General features: G+C 44.4%; 1 protein-coding gene across 1 annotated transcript; it reads right to left on the bottom strand.

Annotated features, from left to right (window-relative positions):
* Positions 1–2,437: 2,437 nt before the first annotated feature.
* LOC311120144 (threonine--tRNA ligase 2, cytoplasmic-like) lies at positions 2,438–17,951 on the bottom strand. The gene is made up of 18 exons (XM_084194760.1): positions 17,795–17,951; positions 17,091–17,272; positions 16,379–16,493; positions 16,104–16,225; positions 11,806–11,914; positions 11,424–11,488; positions 11,203–11,281; positions 8,062–8,208; positions 7,691–7,789; positions 6,286–6,452; positions 6,037–6,199; positions 5,351–5,488; positions 4,852–4,929; positions 4,652–4,752; positions 3,890–3,991; positions 3,675–3,747; positions 2,731–2,845; positions 2,438–2,612 (listed from the first exon to the last, which is right to left on the bottom strand). Exons 1-18 carry the CDS (start codon positions 17,876–17,878, stop codon positions 2,470–2,472), a joined length of 2,082 nt encoding a protein of 693 aa, XP_084050886.1. The 5' UTR covers positions 17,879–17,951; the 3' UTR covers positions 2,438–2,469.
* Positions 17,952–18,155: the final 204 nt, after the last annotated feature.

Here is an 18,155-nt window from a genome sequence, read left to right as displayed (position 1 = left end):
GTGTGTCTTCCCTACACCACACACACCCATCAGAAATAATAATAACATTCCCTTCACTAATTGGCTTGCCCCTATCCAAACATTCCCAGCAAACCTACATGCCCACCCACACGAGAGAGAGAAGAGAGCGAGAGAGAGAGGTCTCTTGACTGCTAGGTCATTGTCACTGTTTGCTGCAGAGGCCAACAGACCTCCTGTTGTTGTTTTCAGGCCACTTGGCAGCAAACCCTCTCTCTCCCGCTCTCTCTCACACACACACACTTTTGTATTGCTATCCTTGTGGGGACCAAAGTATTGATTCCCATCCAAATTCCTATTTTCCCTAATTCTTAACCCTAAATCTAACCCAAACCTTAACCTTAATTCTAACCCTAATTGTATCCCTAAACCTAACCCCTAAGCCTAAAATAGTATTTGTCCTTGTGGGGACCAGCAAAATGGGGACCGGCAAAATGTCCCCACCGAATGTTCCTTGTTTTACTATCGTTGTGAGGACTTCTGGTGCTCACAAAGATAGTTAAACAAACACACACACACACACACACACACACAGGGAGGTTATTTTTACAGAGGTGGACGGGAAAGGGAGTCCAAGCACAGAGGTCTATTTCAGAAGCTCAGCGTCCCACCAATCATTGTCTGACAGGTTCTCAGTGATACCAGCAGAAGAGAACAAGAGGACGTCACACCACCATTCTGTTTTTATCTTCCTCTGGTCACGGTCACCCTGCCACCCTGCCTGCCTCCCACAGAAAGGATATGAATGACCTGAAACTGGATTGTGTCCCAAATGGGACCCTATTCCCTTTATAGTGTACTACTTTTGACCAGAACTCATAGGGCTCTGGTCAAAAGTAGTGAACTACATAGGGAATATGGTGCCATTTGGGACGCATCCTGGGTCATTTATGTACCTCCACGACTTGTAGGCTACCAACTATATTTATAAACAACCCCCTAAGCAAATTCATATTTCATTTCATCCTCCTATAGCCCTATTGACATTTTACATTATAGCCTATAGGCGGTCCTTTGACTGGAGACAGTGATCTTTACCTCCCTCAGCGGGTCCCTTTGTTATGGTCTTTCTTTAACGTCACCCACCCACCTCTCTCTCAACCCCCTGGCTAAAAATAATTTCAGAATGAACTCAGTGCGACTCGAACTGTCAAATGAAGGATTGCTTTGGGTGTTCAGAGAAAGCAACTAGAGAGAGTACAGTGAGATAGAGAGAGTAGGGAGGATGCGAGAGAGTAGGGCGGATGCGAGAGAGTAGAGAGAAGAGAGGGAGAAAGAGAGAGTAGAGCGAGAGAGAGAGGGGGAAGGAACGCTGTAAGGAGAGGAGTGTGACTGACTGTTAGGCTTGTAGTTATCAGTAACTAATGGTTTTGGGAGTGTTCACTGATACTAATGGTCTATGTCACCACTGTGGAACACTTATCGCACCAAACAACTCCCCAACTTTAAACATTTCAGAGAAAGAAAGTCAATCAAGAGAGTGGGTACAAGGAATTTGAGGCGTTTATCCTGCGTACTGGAAATAAGCTTCATTCTTTGGTCTATTTTAATCGAGTGACCGGTAATCTGTGTGATTGGAACGTGGGGCCAAGTCCAGCCTCTCTTCCTCTGGGAATGCTCACGGTCTGGTCACCCACTTACAGTGTCTGGCTCTGGGGACCGATACACACCAAAAGCCCCCTGGCCTGAACCCAATTCACCTCCTCTCGGCCTCCCTCTCTTTCTGTCTCGGCAGTGAAGTGCTCGCGTAGAACTAAGCACACAAAACCGCCGCCTTTGGCCAATAGCCGTTTTGTTGAAGAGGTTCTTTGTCCAGTCTAGTCCGTGTTTGATCTGTGACCCCCCCCCCCCCCCACCCACCCACTCTCCGGGTTATAATGACCCCCCTCCTCCCCGTCTCCCCTAGCTGTTCTGTCACTGTTGTGACTCATGTCCTTTCCGTTCCGTCGCTCCCCCTCTCAATTAAAAAAGAGGGAAAAACTTCAAACCTTCCGACCTTCGTTCTGCCTTTCCTGTTTCCACTAAACACACACAGCTCCCTCTCCTATTTTAGCCAAATCCCCCCACGCTCCCTGCGTATCCTGCCTGTCTTCTTCCAGTCTTTTAAAGGTATGGAGGGGTTTCTATTCTGATAGTGATAACACAGTCTTACATAACAGGGGTGAGTTGATTTAAGGAGTATTAACAACCAATCACAACTGTTGCCTGAAAACCCTGATAAGACTCCTAAAATGGATGTCTCTCCAACCAGTGCTACACAATGAAACACTTACATACACAACAGCCCCATTAATATGACCATGTCCATAATGATAGTTACACACACGCATGCAAGCACAGAGAAAGAGTGTGTTCAAAAGACATCCAGAAGAGTTTTATAAATTAAGATATTATATTTTATTACAAAAGTACAGTGAGCAATTCTTCATCCACAACAGGTGTGTGTGTGTGTTAGAAGTCATCCAGGTTGCTCCGTGTGTCTCGTAGGTGTGTGAGTGATGCCAGGACCTCTTCTGTCGGTCTCCTCCCTAGCTGCTTCCCCCCTCTGGTCCTCACACTTACTGTCCCATTCACACACTCCTTCTCTCCTACCACTGGACACACACACAGAAAGAGAGAAATAAACAATTCTTGAATTAACATGTTTACAAGCTGTGTGAGTTAATTTAGAATCTACAGTAATCTCATCCGTGATCACCCACGCACTCTTACCAAATATGTAGTTGTATTGGGCCAGCTGTGCAGAGCGGATCTTCTTATTTAAGGTGGCACCCTGGTCATCATCCACGTCAGCCATGAAGCCGGCCTCGCGGAACTGTCTGACCACCTTAACAAGAGCAAAACACACATCACTCGCAGTGGTGGTAGAGTAGATAGGAACCAGGCTACGGTAGAATTACAGTAAGGACGGCACCTTTTAAATTCCACCCTGAGGGCCGAGACTCTGGTGGCTGTATTACCTGTCTATGTATCATCATGACAAACCCCAGATCACCAGTGTTGATAGACTCTCCTCCCCTGGGGCTACATATACATTACATACAGGAGGATGTATCGTCAATGTTGTGACTGCCAGGCTATTTACAAGACAAGTCTAGAGAGAAACAGGATCCGTGTCCTGATAAAGGCCTCTGAGGCCTTGTCTATATTACATGTCATCTGCTGGGTCTGGTCTTAGCTGCTGCTGGCTCATTAATCATGTGACAGATGTAACTTGCAGAAAATATTGATATGTGAGTAGTGGCATGTACGTACCTAGCTGTGTTTCATTGTTGGTTCCTATGTGTTAAATAAACTAAAACCTGGTCACAAAAATACCCTCAAATCAAGTCCTTCTCAGAGTCTTGATGAATGGTGTGTGGGTACAGTGTTTGGATAAGCCTTCGATCTTTGGAGTCACTGAGGGGTACAGCTTTTGATGTGTGCTGAGTGATGTTGTGTTTGGTCACGTGTATGGGGGTTTGATTTAAGCCTGCAGTACAGGGGCCATGTGTATCATGTGTCTGAGAGCAGGAGTGCTGATCTAGGACCAGGTTCCTCCTGTCCATGTAATCTTAAGTATTAAGATCCAAAAGGCAAAACGGACCCTAGATCAGCACTCCTACTCTGAGATGCTTGATACATACAGCCCCAGATCTGATATGATGAGTACTGACATGTTGCGCATACGACTCACTACCTCCCCCTACAGGAATAATCATGACCTGCGCTGGAGACAACCACAGAGGCCTGAGAGAGACAGAAGGGAAAGAGAAACTGAGTGAGTAAGAGGAAGAGAAATGTGGGTAACCAAAACATTGAAACTGTATCATTTTAGATGAATGGGTCATATCAAATCACAGATGTACAAATGGACAGACACTCTTCTCACCATTTCCCCCCAAAATTCTCGGCCAATATAGCGATCATGCGTTCCAGTGATCCCAGAACAGCTCTGTGGACCATCACTGGTCTGTGGGTCTCTCCATCCCTCCTGAGAGAGAGAGCGAGAGAAGGTGAAGAGAGAGAGAGAGAGAGAGAGAGAGAGAGAGAGAGAGAGAGAGAGAGAGAGAGAGAGAGAGAGAGAGAGAGAGAGAGAGGGGTAGAGGAGATGGAGAGGAGGGATTTGCATGAAGAAAATAAACTGGTGCAGCATGTGCTTAATAATGAGGCTCACTTCAATCTTTTAAAGCTACAATCTGCAGTTGAAACAATAACAAAGTGGACACCCCGCCTCTGTTTCGGTCAAAAGCTAAGGGATGGGCCAGGAGAAATGTAACCACTCTGAAATTCAGAGCTATGGATGCAAGGACCATGATATAAACATTTGTTTGAAACATGTTTTGTGGCTGTACAGTGTGTTTACTTTTATGTTGTTTACAAACATTGGGGTAAAACAAGCTTCTATTTGGGGTTCTGATGGGGTATGACAGTTGAACGAAGAACATGAGGCATAACATATTCTTCAAGAATCAAATTAGTCCAAAAATGGAAGTAGCAACTAAGGATTCTAGCTTTAAATTCCCCTCAGTCTAATAACAATGTTTCCAACCACATGCAATCCAATTACATGTATCAGTTTGATAAGAGCAGAAGCTGCATCAGGGAACATCCCAGAACACACAGGTTAAACTGACACAGATGACTGACTCACCCCACATACTGAAGGTCAAATCTGATTGGCAGCTGGAAGTCCAATTGGATGGTGGCACACTGGTGCTGTCGACCAATGGCGTCCTTGATCTGGATGTCAATCTAGGACAACAGGAAGATGTGGGAGTGTGTGAGTGTTAATAACAGGGCTCTGTTCAGGGGGGGTGCAGCGTTCAGACAGAAGGGTCTTGTGTAACTGACCTTTGGCCCGTAGAACGCTCCATCTCCTGGGTTGAGCTGCCAGCGCTCTCCAAACTGCTGCAGACTCCTCTCCAACTGCTGCTCAGAGAGAAAGAGACAGAGAAAGGTAGAGAGAGGAGAGCGGGGGGACAAGAGGGAGGGGTGGGGAGTGAAAGAGGGAAGAGGGGAAGAAAGTGGGAAAGAGAAAAAGGATCTTATTTCTTCATTGAGCTTCTCTTCTCTTTGTTCATTTCCTGAGCTTTTCTCCACACAGGGAGAGGCAGGGAGCATAGACAGCAGCCACAGAACAGACAGGGCTTTGACTTTCTGTCACATCCACATGGCCATATATCAACACTGATTGGATAAGTGTCTCTCATTACGTGATGTCATTATGCTTACAGTAGAGGAGGCTATGTACTGTGATTTATAGACCTCACTTGTGGGCCAGTAAACACCCATTTACACAGCTGGCTCTGTGTACATCTGTCTGTATGGTGTGTGTGGTGTCTGTGTGTACCTGCTCAGCGTGGTCCCACAGTGCAGGCTCCCCCAGGCAGGGTGTAGGTCGGGTGGAGAGGAGACAGTGGAAGGAGAATCCAAACACTCGATAAACACTCCTCACAAACTCCAAACACGCTACGATCTCCTCCTCCAACTGACAGAGAGAGAGAGAGAGAGAGAGAGTGGGGGGGTGGGGGGTAGGGAGAAAGAGAGGCAGAGGAAGGGATTGGGGGGCAGGAGTACAGCCAGATAAGGAGAACAGAGTGGTGGAGACAGAAGAATAGAGAATGTAAATACAATATTGTAAAATACATTATAAATAGACAGATGTGAAACTGGAGAGTCCAGGGGTTAAGGGTTAACTCAGAGATGAGTCCAGGGCTTTAGGGGTTAAGGGTTAACTCCGAGATGAGTGAGGAGGAACAGTTGATTTATTGACTGTTCCAGTGAAGTGTTCCAGTGATTGGATTAGCCAGAGTGGAAAACAAACCTCACAATATCATGTGAATCAGTGTGTGTATAAGCACAAGTGTGTGTGTGTGTATGTGGTTTAATGGGATAAGGGGGATCATTGGGGGAGTCAGGGATACAATCCCACTTTCTCCCACTGTCTGCTGTCCTAGGACTTTCCGGGGTGGAAAATGTGAGACAAATATCCAAAAAGGTTAAAATGACAGGAATTGTCTTTGTGTGTGTGTGTACCTGTTCAGGAGTGCAGAAGATGTGTGCGTCGTCCTGGCAGAACCTGCGGACCCGGGTGAGACCACCCAGAGCGCCGGACAGTTCGTTCCGATGCAGAGCCCCGAAATCGGCCCAACGCAACGGGAGCTCCCTCCATGACCTTACACGCTGCTCAAACATCAGACTGAAACAGAGAGAGGTGTTCGTGAGACGTCCTGACCAACGTGTGGGGCTGAGAATGAGAGAGAACGTAAGTGTGTGTGTTCTCACCAGTGTGCAGGGCAGTTCATGGGTTTGAGTGCGTAGGTCTGTGTGTCACCGGTCACAGTGAACATGTTTTCACTGTAGTGTTCCCAGTGACCCGAACGCTCCCACAATGCAGTGCTGTATAGAGTAGGGGTCACGACCTCATTGAAGCTACGCCTCCTGTACTCAGTCTGGGTGGGGGCGTGGGGTCATGGAGAAGGGGGGAGAGAAAGGGAGGAAGAGAGAGATGTAACAACTTAATTATTACAGACAGATTTATTCTATGTGTGTGTGTGCTTGTGTGTCATCCATGGTTATTTGGAGAACAGACAGTCACAGTGTAGTAATTGGGGTGATTTCCTGACTACTGACCACAACGGGAGTGTCCTGAGGTTACTGTCAGGGTAAAGATGTCTGAATGAGCGGCTGTGTGTGTGTGTACGCGCAAGCGTACTTTGCTGATTGTCGTGGCCATTCTATTCTAAAATCATAAAAAAATACTAAGGGTTTGTTTGTAAATTCACTTGAGTGCCAGAGCGCGCTCTGGGCGTTCGTAAATTCAGAGCGTTGTCAGATTGTCCGTTCGTAAATTCAGAGCATCTCGCTCTCGGAGCGTTCAGAGCGCACAATGGACGCTCTGGCCGAGGAGTAGGGTTGATCCGAGCGTTCTGACCACACAACGGCAGTCAAGCACCCAAGCTAACTGGCTAACGTTGGCTAGCTTGCTAGCTACTTCCAGACACAAATGAGAGAACACTCACTCTGACCATTTCACTCACCCTAGCAGAGCTGGTTAGGTTGTTTTCATGTTATCAAGAGCGTTGGTGACTGTAACTGTGCTGCTGGCAACAATTTACTTACGCTTTTTTTGCCGACGCTTACTGACACAGATCATATTCGACGGGTGTTGAGCGTTCGTATATTTATCAGTTATTCTGTGCTCTGGCACACTCAGACGAGTGCTCTGAAATCGGAGTAGATAGCCAGAGTGAATTTACGAACTAAGGGTCAACCAAAGCGAAGTTGGTAGAATGTTTGAATTTAGAATGTTTGGTTGATAAGAGTAACGGGACTCCTAATTCAAGTGAATGATTTCACCGTTCTATTCACTCTATTTCTATGCATTTAACACTATCCGATAGGCAAAATATAGATAGATAACCTTTGAAAACTGGGCCCAGGAGACCAGTGGCTTTTTTCTGATGAAGAGATGAGAAAAACTACAAGCCACTCCGGGGGTGTTGGAGTTGGCTGCAGAGATGGGCTTCCTGTGAATCTCGGATGTATTTTGTAGAAGTAGTAGCTAGTAAGGATTGGTAAGTATAGTACGTTTGTGTGTATGTTCCTGTCCATTTTATATTTTATAGCAATAAAAATAAATAATTCCAGCATAAAAATTGTGATGCGTCTTTGTGTGTGCGTGTGTTACCTTGATAAAGTCCGTGAGTGTATTGTAGATGTGAGCTCCTTTAGGCAGGAAGAAGCAGCTTCCAGGACTGACGTCATTAAAGAAGAACAGCTCCTGGTCCTGGAGGCAACACACACACACACGTTACCATTTCAGTATACGCTCCATTTTGGAGACACTGTAGCACATGCCTCACAGTTAGCCAAGATGCTTAGCTAGCCTACTAAAATAGTTTAGTTCGCTAGTTAGCAATAGCTTCTACACTATTCTGCTAGCTACAGTAGCGCTGCCGTGCCAATAATAACCAGTCTCCAAAAAGGACGGGTGTCTCCAGTTGTTTATATTTCTATGCGTATTGGACCTAGATCTTTTTTCTTCCCTCTCCACCTCACCTTGCCAATGCGTCTGTGGTCTCTCTTCCGTGCCTCCTCCTGTTCCCTCTCCCACTCCTCCCTCTCCCTCTCTCCTGGGAAGGCCACACCCATCACACGCATCACACCTGACGAGCCAACAGGATTGGTCAACGTTACGGGAGACACCTGAACAGCGAGAGGGGGGGGGACAGAGAAGAAAGAGAGAGTAGCAGAAAAGAGAAATATACTGAACAAAAATATAAACGCAACATGTAAAGTGTTGGTCCCATGTTTCACGAGCTGAAATAAAAGATCCCAGAAATGTTCCATACGCACAAAAAGCTTATTTCTCTCAAATTTTGTGCACAAATTTGTTTACACCCGTTAGTGAGCATTTCTCCTTTGCCAAGATCATCCATCCACCTGACAGGTGCAGCATACCACAAAGCTGATTAAACAGAATGATCATTACACAGGTGCACCTTGTGCTTGGGACAATAAAAGGCCACCCTCAAATGTGCAGTTGTGTCACACAACGCCACAGACGTATCAAGTTTTATAGGGAGCGTGCAATTGGCATGCTGACTGCAGGAATGTCCACCAGAGCTGTTGCCAGAGGATTGAATGTTCATTTCTCTACCATAAGCAGTCTTTTTAGAGAATATGGCAGTACGTTCACCCAGTCTCACAACCGCAGATCACGTGTATGGTGTTGATTGGGTGAGTGGTTTGCTGATGTCAACATTGTGAACAGAGTGCCCCATGGGGGCGGTAGGGTTATGGTATGGGCAGGCATAAGCTAAGGATGGACAACGAACACAACTGCATTTTATCGATGGCAATTATAATGCACAGAGATACCGTGATGAGATCAACTCTATGCGAAGGAGATGTGTCGTGCTGCATGAGGCAAATGGTGGTCACACCAGATACTGACTGGTTTTCTGATCCACGGCCCTACCTTTTTTTTTTAAGGTATCTGTGACCAACAGATGAATATCTGTATTCCCAGTCATGTGAAATCCATACATTTGGGCCTAATGAATGTATTTCAATTGACTGACTTCCTTATATGAACTGTAACTTTGAAATTGTTACATGCTGCATTTATATTTTTGTTCAGTACATATAGGGTATGTCCCGGCCATCTTTGTTCCATAGCCGCCATTTTGGAACCACTGCTCTACAGATAATGGGTAGGGGCTGCGTTTCCCCTTGGGACAATAGAGATCGACAGGATTTAACTTGGCGGGGGCAGGAAACTGGCCACTACAATCACAACATCCTGCTTCTGGTATTGTTTCAATGGCTATTGCTCTCCCAGCATGGAGAGTGGAAATTCCATTCTGACCAGTACAACACCAGTATGGAAATTTCACTTTCCCCAGCACAACACAACAGCATGAAAGCAAATAGTAGTGCTGAGCGATTAACCAAACAGCTAATTGACCAACGTCGGTTCAATTATTTGAATTCCATTTAGTTCATAATTTCTTCTGTGAGCTCAATGCAGTTTCTCTAGAGATAAATCAGATCATGCCTGAACTGTGCGATGTAGTAGGGAGTTGTAGTTTCCAACAGGCCAATATTCAACATAGTTTAGTGCAGAAAACATGGTAATTAACTAAAATGACCATAATCCATTGCGCACCCGCCTACTTGTCCGGTTTGTGTGGAGCAGACATATAGAAAAGAGAGAACGGGCGATCAAGAGTGATAGAAAGCAGTTGCTTCGTGAGGTATCTCTACCTGAAAATACATGATCTAAGTGATTGATTGTTGGTATTCAGCAGTCATAAAAGCACACCTTATTTACTTTGAAGAACTACTAAAATAGTGATTTAGTCACACAGCATAGGCAGCAGCTTTATAGAGATGAGATGATGACTTGGAATGAAATAATAAAGTCATCAAATAAAACAAATATTTTATTAAAGTAATGTGAATAAATGATGGTTAATAGGTGATAAGCAGTAATGGGCATTCACTACCATCATAGGAATTGTATTGTGTGTTGTTACAGCATTCAACCCACATAATGCAGTGCATTTAATATCAAAAAAATAATACTGAAACCGAAAAGCGCAATTATTTTTGTAGAATCAAACTGAAACCGAACAGACCTCAAGCACTAATTGCTCAGCGCTAGCAAATAGGTCATGGTTGACATCACGGGTTAGCACGCTACAGCTCTAATGCTTCTAGGAAAAAAACAAGCAGCGTTTTGTTCCGCTTGTCTTCAGTGTGTCATGTTGTTCTGACTTGTTAGTCTCCAGTGCATCATTTAACTGGCCAGTGACTGCCAAGTGACTGTCAATTACCAGTAAGGAATTTCCAGTGTGACCAGCGCAGTCCCACTATACATTAATATCAGGAAGAGGTCAGAGTTAATGGCTATATTGCATGGTAATGTCACAGCCCATGTTACGAGTTAAACAGTAACCAGGTTTCCATTCAACCTTTTTATGCGAGTAAAGTACATATTGGATAATAAATGTCATGACAGGCCGGACAGAAACAGCACATTTCTCTGTAAACTTTCCAAATGTAGACAAAACAAAATACACTAGACAAGGTGGGATCTTTTTGTTTCTGTAAAATGAATAATGCGATAAAATTAAATGGCGGTGGAAATGCTTTTATGCGCAAATATTTATATAACAACCATCATATCGAAGTAAACTTGGAGTCACGTGATGACAAGTCTGTGTGGTCCTCCCACTACGACACGTCGGGAAAGCATGCAGTTTATTAGAGTACAGATGAAATAAGTTCTAATGAACTTCAGATGGTGGTGAATGCAAGGTGATGAGCTTGATGCTCCTTTCAAATTGTATCAAGGGTCTGATGCTTGGCTGCCGTTTACAAATAAAAATAACCTCGCTCTTTTGTTCATAATAATCTCATCATGTAAGCTATACCCGCACTGTATCTGCCAGCTGTTGGCTACAGCACACGTGCCAATACCAGAGAGGGCACATTCGCTACATTGTTTATGACAAAACCATCAGTAGAGATGAAAATGCGATGGAAACCCATTTAACTTGTGCTTTCTTTAATCCTGTACATTCAGTTTTACGTCCAGCGTAGTTTAGATGTCATGAGGAGAAGACAAGAACTGTATATTCCTCACTGAACTGATATACAGGCAGGGAGGCTGACACACACACACACACGTACCTGCAGCATCTTGAAGACCTTGAGGAGACCAGTGTGAGGGAGGAGAGGACCATTGCAGACTCCTATGCTGTCGCCACACCTGACCCACACACGGAACAGGAAGAGATGGATATGTCATCCTAGCGTACAGTAATTTCTCTTTAAAAACACAGACCATGACTGTAGCGTTACCATGTGGTGAGTATGTGTTGTATCAGGCTGTGAAATGTTGAGCAACAAACCTGTACACTGTGACAGTAGGACCACTCATCTGTTCTTCAATCAACTGGAGTCTCAGAGCTCTGTCCTAGATGACAGAACACACTCAGTTAGTACACACACACACACACACTATTGTATCACGGCCACACCCCTTGAATTAGAGACATTCCTAGATGATGACCATTACAGGCAGTGGTTAAAGACAACAGATGTAAACAGTCAATTCCAGAAGCTGCTACAGGTAGGAGCCGAGCAACACACCTACATTATAGAATACTGTGGGCCATAACTGTAATGCCAGCTAATGTCTCATCTAAATGGCACCCTATTCCCTATATAGGGAAACAGGATGCCATTTCAGATGCAGCCAATGACAGACAAACAGAGCCAGTGACCTCTGACCTGGAAGAGCTCTGTAACTTCCTGTGTGTTCAGCTCCAGTCTGGAGAGAGGAAGCTTCTGGCCAGCGGCCTCCTTGCATCTCTCCTCCAGCTCAGCTAGGGACAGGGCACTGGGAGAGAGACCAGGGGTTAGTACTGCTTCTCTCTCTGTGTGTGTGTGTGTGTGTGTGTATATCCATTTAAATTACAGGTTGTAATGCAACAAAATAGGAAAAACACCAAGGGAGATGAATACTTTTGCAAGGCACTAATATTTTTTTTACATAAAAAAATAAAAATAAATATATATAAGTGTTATATATTAATATATAAGTGTTATATATTAATATATAAGTGTTATATATATATATATATATATATATATATATTAGTGCCTTGCAAAAGTATTCACCCCCCTTGGCGTTATATACATATATATACACACACAGTTGAAGTCGGAAGTTTACATAAACCTTAGCCAAATACATTTAAACTCAGTTTTTCACAATTCCTGACATTTAATCCCAGTAAAAATTCCCTATTTTAGGTCAGTTAGGATCACCACTTTATTTTAAGAATGTGAAATGTCAGAATAATAGTAGAGAGAACGATTTATTTAATCACATTCCCAGTGGGTCAGAAGTTTACATACACTCAATTAGTATTTGGTAGCATCGCCTTTAAATTGTTTAACTTGGGTTCCCACAATATGTTGGGTGAATTTTGGCCCATTCCTCCTGACAGAGCTGGTGTAACTGAGTCAAGTTTGTAGGCCTCCTTGCTCGCACACGCCTTTTCAGTTCTGCTCACACATTTTCTATAGGATTGAGGTCAGGGCTTTGTGATGGCCACTCCAATACCTTGACTTTGTTGTCCTTAAGCCATTTTGCCACAACTTTGGAAGTATGCTTGGGGCCATTGTCCATTTGGAAGACCCATTTGCGACCAAGCTTTAACTTCCTGACTGATATCTTGAGATGTTGCTTCAATATATCCACATAATTTTCCTTCCTCATGATGCCATCTATTTTGTGAAGTGCACCAGTCCCTCCTGCAGCAAAGCACCCCCACAGCATGATGCTGCCACCCCCGTGCTTCACGGTTGGGATGGTGTTCTTCGGCTTGCAAGCACCCCCTTTTTCCTCCAAACATAACAATGGCCAAACAGTTCTATTTTTGTTTCATCAGACCAGAGGACATTTCTCCAAAAAGTACGATCTTTGTCCCCATGTGCAGTTGCAAACCGTAGTCTGGCTTTTTTATGGCGGTTTTGGAGCAGTGGCTTCTTCCTTGCTGAGCGGCCTTTCAGGTTATGTCGATATAGGACTAGTTTTACTGTGGATATAGATACTTTTGTACCTGTTTCCTCCAGCATCTTCACAAGGTGCTTTGCTGTGGTTCTGGGATTGATTTGCACTTTTCGCACCAAAGTTCATTCATCTCTAGGAGACAGAACGAGTCTCCTTCCTGAGCGGTATGACCACTGCGTGGTCCCATGGTGTTTATACTTGCGTACTATTGTTTGTACAGATGAACATGGTACCTTCAGGCGTTTGGAAATTGCGCCCAAGGAGGAACCAGACTTGTGGAGGTCTACCATTTTTTTTCTGAGGTCTTGGCTGATTTCTTTTGATTTTCCCATGATGTCAAGCAAAGAGGCACTGAGTTTGAAGGTAGGCCTTGAAATATATCCACAGGTACACCTCCAATTGACTCAAATTATGTCAATTAGCCTATCAGAAGCTTCTAATGCCATGACATCATTTTCTGGAATTTTCCAAGCTATTTAAAGGCACAGTGAACTTAGTGTATGTAAACTCCTGACCCACTGGAATTGTGATACAGTGAATTATAAGTGAAATAATCTGTCTGTAAACAATTGTTGGAAAAATTACTTGTGTCATGCACAAAGTAGATGTCCTAACCGACTTGCCAAAACTATAGTTTGTTAACAACACATTTGTGGAGTGGTTGAAAAACGAGTTTTAATGACTCCAACCTAAGTGTATGTAAACTTCAGACTTCAACTGTATGTACAGTTAACACCTGTTAATTGAAATGCATTCCAGGTGACTACCTCATGAAGCTAGTTGAGAGAATGCCAAGAGTGTGCAAAGCTGTCATCAAGGCAAAGGGTGGCTTCTTTGAAGAATCTCAAATATAAAATATAATTAGATTTGTTTAACACTTTTTTGGTTACTACATTATTGCATATGAGTTATTTCATAGTTTTGATGTCTTCACTATTATTCTACAATGTAGAAAATAGTAAAAATAACGAAAAACCCTGGAATGAGTAGGTGTGTCCAAACTTTTGACTGGTACTGTATGTATGTACAGTGGGGAAAAAAAGTATTTAGTCAGCCACCAATTGTGCAAGTTCTCCCACTTAAAAAGATGAGAGAGGCCTGTAATTTTCATCATAGGTACACGTCAACTATGACAGACAAAATGAGAAAAGAAAATCCAGAAAATCACATTGTAGGATTTTTAATGAATTTATTTGCAAATTATGGTGGAAAATAAGTATTTGGTCACCTACAAACAAGCAAGATTTCTGGCTCTCACAGACCTGCAACTTCTTCTTTAAGAGGCTCCTCTGTCCTCCACTCGTTACCTGTATTAATGGCACCTGTTTGAACTTGTTATCAGTATAAAAGACACCTGTCCACAACCTCAAACAGTCACACTCCAAACTCCACTATGGCCAAGACCAAAGAGCTGTCAAAGGACACCAGAAACAAAATTGTAGACCTGCACCAGGCTGGGAAGACTGAATCTGCAATAGGTAAGCAGCTTGGTTTGAATAAATCAACTGTGGGAGCAAATATTAGGAAATGGAAGACATACAAGACCACTGATAATCTCCCTCGATCTGGGGCTCCACGCAAGATCTCACCCCGTGGGGTCAAAATGATCACAAGAACGGTGAGCAAAAATCCCAGAACCACACGGGGGGACCTAGTGATTGACCTGCAGAGAGCTGGGACCAAAGTAACAAAGCCTACCATCAGTAACACACTACGGCGCCAGGGACTCAAATCCTGCAGTGCCAGACGTGTCCCCCTGCTTAAGCCAGTACATGTCCAGGCCCGTCTGAAGTTTGCTAGAGTGCATTTGGATGATCCAGAAGAGGATTGGGAGAATGTCATATGGTCAGATGAAACCAAAATAAAACTTTTTGGTAAAAACTCAACTCGTCGTGTTTGGAGGACAAAGAATGCTGAGTTGCATCCAGAGAACACCATACCTACTGTGAAGCATGGGGGTGGAAACATCATGCTTTGGGGCTGTTTTTCTGCAAAGGGACCAGGACGACTGATCCGTGTAAAGGAAAGAATGAATGGGGCCATGTATCGTGAGATTTTGAGTGAAAACCTCCTTCCATCAGCAAGGGCATTGAAGATGAAACGTGGCTGGGTCTTTCAGCATGACAATGATCCCAAACACACCGCCCGGGCAACGAAGGAGTGGCTTCGTAAGAAGCATTTCAAGGTCATGGAGTGGCCTAGCCAGTCTCCAGATCTCAACCCCATAGAAAATCTTTGGAGGGAGTTGAAAGTCCGTGTTGCCCAGCGACAGCCCCAAAACATCACTTCTCTAGAGGAGATCTGCATGGAGGAATGGGCCAAAATACCAGCAACAGTGTGTGAAAACCTTGTGAAGACTTACAGAAAACGTTTGACCTGTGTCATTGCCAACAAAGGGTATTTAACAAAGTATTGAGAAACTTTTGTTATTGACCAAATACTTATTTTCCACCATAATTTGCAAATAAATTCATAAAAAATCCTACAATGTGATTTTCTGGAAAAAAAATTCTCATTTTGTCTGTCATAGTTGACATGTACCTATGATGAAAATTACAGGCCTCTCTCATCTTCTTAAGTGGGAGAACTTGCACAATTGGTGGCTGACTAAATACTTTTTTTCCCCACTGTATATATGTGTATCCTCATTCAGACAGGTGAAAAACGTGGTGGGCGTGGGAGAGTCAGAAAGTAGGTGAGACTGTGGCCTCCTTTCAGCTCTCCTCTACCTAGCTCAGGGGAACCTACTGAGCACTAGGAGACTGGGTCAGAGGTCAAAGGTGAAGAATGAGAGGTCAGGGTCCCTGTTAGAAAACAAATGCATCCCTCCTTCCTTCCTTCCCTCCCTCCCTCAAAGTAGCTGTTCTGGCTTAAAGGGGCGCCACACGATGAGGAGATGGTTAGTGGGGTAAAATGTATGCACGCATGACTAAGTCGCTTTGGATAAAAGCATCTGCAAAATGACATATATTATTATAAATTATATTATAAAGAGAGGGAAATGTCTTACCTGTTCTCCAGGAGGTGGTCACAGTAGAGGCCAGACTCTGACACGCCCTCTCTGCACACCTCTGCCCCAAACACCCCCTCTAACACCCCCCCCACTACACACGCTCCTGTCCTCCACACCGCCTGGGGGAGAGAGGGAGGCAGAAAGGGAAAAGATGAAAGAGATGAGCGAGAGGGGATGAGAGAGAGAAGAGGTCAACCTCTGCATCTTTGACTGCTCCACATGTAAGATCTTCTATCGGGTTAGATGATTGCGGGAATGTTCTTAGTAAGTACCTGTTTGCCCTCTGTGGTGTCGAAGCCCAGCAGCTGTAGTTCACAGTCAGCCTCCAGGGGGCGAAGCAGCTCCCACAGCTCTCCATTCACCCTGCTCACTAGAGCACCTTTCACACTGCACAGACATGGAGAGTTAGAGGGTTAGAGATAATGTCAATGTACGTTTGCTTACACCTATCCAATTTGACCAAACTCCAATCTGAAAGCAAACACAGATGGGACACATAGGTGTGTTTGCTTTCAGATTGGAGTTACTAAGGCTGCGTTTAGACAGGCAGCCCAATTCTGATATTTGTTTCACTAATTGGTCTTTTGACCAATCAGATCAGCTCTGAAAAAGATCTGATGTGCAAAGATCTGATGTGATTGGTCAAAAGACCAATTAGTGGAAAAAATATCAGAATTGGGCTGCCTGTTTAAACGCAGCACATGTGTTCTGAGGGATAACATTTTGGATAACTAGTGCTTGACCTGGAAAGGAGCTCACTGGAGCAGAGTACCGGCCCCTCAACATTTCTGCTGCTTGAGTTCCTGCACCTCTTATTGAATATTAGCTCAAAAGTATTGCAGAGTTCCTTCACCGAAATATAAACAGTACTCAAAATAAGTACCAGCAACTATTTCATTCCAAGTCAAGCACTGGGGATAACCCTTCCCTGACTTTTAGGATTCTGAATCAACACACACACACACACACGTCTGAGAGGCTAACCGTGCGTTCTGGGCGATGAGTGAGGGTGTGGTCACTCCTGTGGTGCCCTTCACCGTCCTGCCATCAGCCAATCGGACGCTGAGGGCCTGTTCTGTGGCGCCGCTTGTCCTCGGCTGGCCCCGTCTCTCTCTGAGAGACTCAAATACCCGCACACGCTCAGACAGAGCAGGGGACGCCTGTATCTAGAGGCAAAGGGTAGGAGAAAGTAGGAAACAAGGGAATAGGAAAGAAGAGAGAACAGGGGTCAATGTGAACAACAACAATACAGACAACGGGATTATATATTATTACCATGTAATCATTATAGATCAAATCTTTACACAATATGGAATTCATAACAAAACGTATGGTATTATGATCAAACATACATTAGTAGTTGCATATTTCAGAGAGAGAGGACCCAATAAGCTTAATTGAGAACTGTCCCTTCCCACCAAACACCCCTCAAAAAACCCTTGTGGTCACACAGAGAGACACAAATTACATGACAGATTATCGTGCAGTCTTGTTTGGCCGTCAGAACACCTTCTGGGCTATTCATAGATCCATCCAATGGTTTGTCAGAGGACACGCCCACACCTGTCATAGGAAAATGTTACGCCACTGATTTGGAGAAGGCTAGCTACACAACCCAATGATACTGTACTCAGTTGGTCAGTACAGCTACATTTCATAACAGATCACGGTTTGATAAGGTTGCACACCTTGCTATAACGCCTCTGAGAGCGAAGCACTGCCCGAACTGACGGCCGACAGACGGGAAACCGTAACAGCACAGTCACGAGCATCCTTAATTCACCGGTTTCACCGACAAATTTCCATAATCATAACATTTCACACTCGTTGTCTCTTACGCTGCAAGCGGCCATAACACCGGAAGAATGAAGTTGATGGGGAAGAAAGGTGATTGGCGAGCAAGGGAAGAGGGCGGAAACTTGTGATGTAGTAGCAAGTGCGCGCACGTTGGTGAGCGTCAACAAAAAAAAGGCGCGCTCACCGTTAATTTATACATCTCAGTGGCGCCCGCTAATCTGTACTTTACATTCGGATGGATCCATTTCAGGC

The sequence above is a fragment of the Coregonus lavaretus genome (assembly GCF_964263955.1).
Source record: "Coregonus lavaretus genome assembly, contig: HAP1_SCAFFOLD_716, whole genome shotgun sequence".
NCBI classification, from domain to species: domain Eukaryota; kingdom Metazoa; phylum Chordata; class Actinopteri; order Salmoniformes; family Salmonidae; genus Coregonus; species Coregonus lavaretus.
The sequence above is the reverse complement of the archived record's forward strand: the minus strand, read 5'-3'. Positions and strand labels throughout refer to the sequence as shown.

Coding starts and splice junctions, on each gene's coding strand:
- LOC311120144 (XM_084194760.1), bottom strand. CDS start 17,878: ATGCTCGTGACTGTGCTGTTACGGTTTCCCGTCTGTCGGCCGTCAGTT. Junction 17,273..17,794: donor CTCAGAGGCGTTATAGCAAG/GTGTGCAACCTT, acceptor CTTTGCCTCTAG/ATACAGGCGTCCCCTGCTCT. Junction 6,200..6,285: donor ATGAACTGCCCTGCACACTG/GTGAGAACACAC, acceptor TCTCTGTTTCAG/TCTGATGTTTGAGCAGCGTG.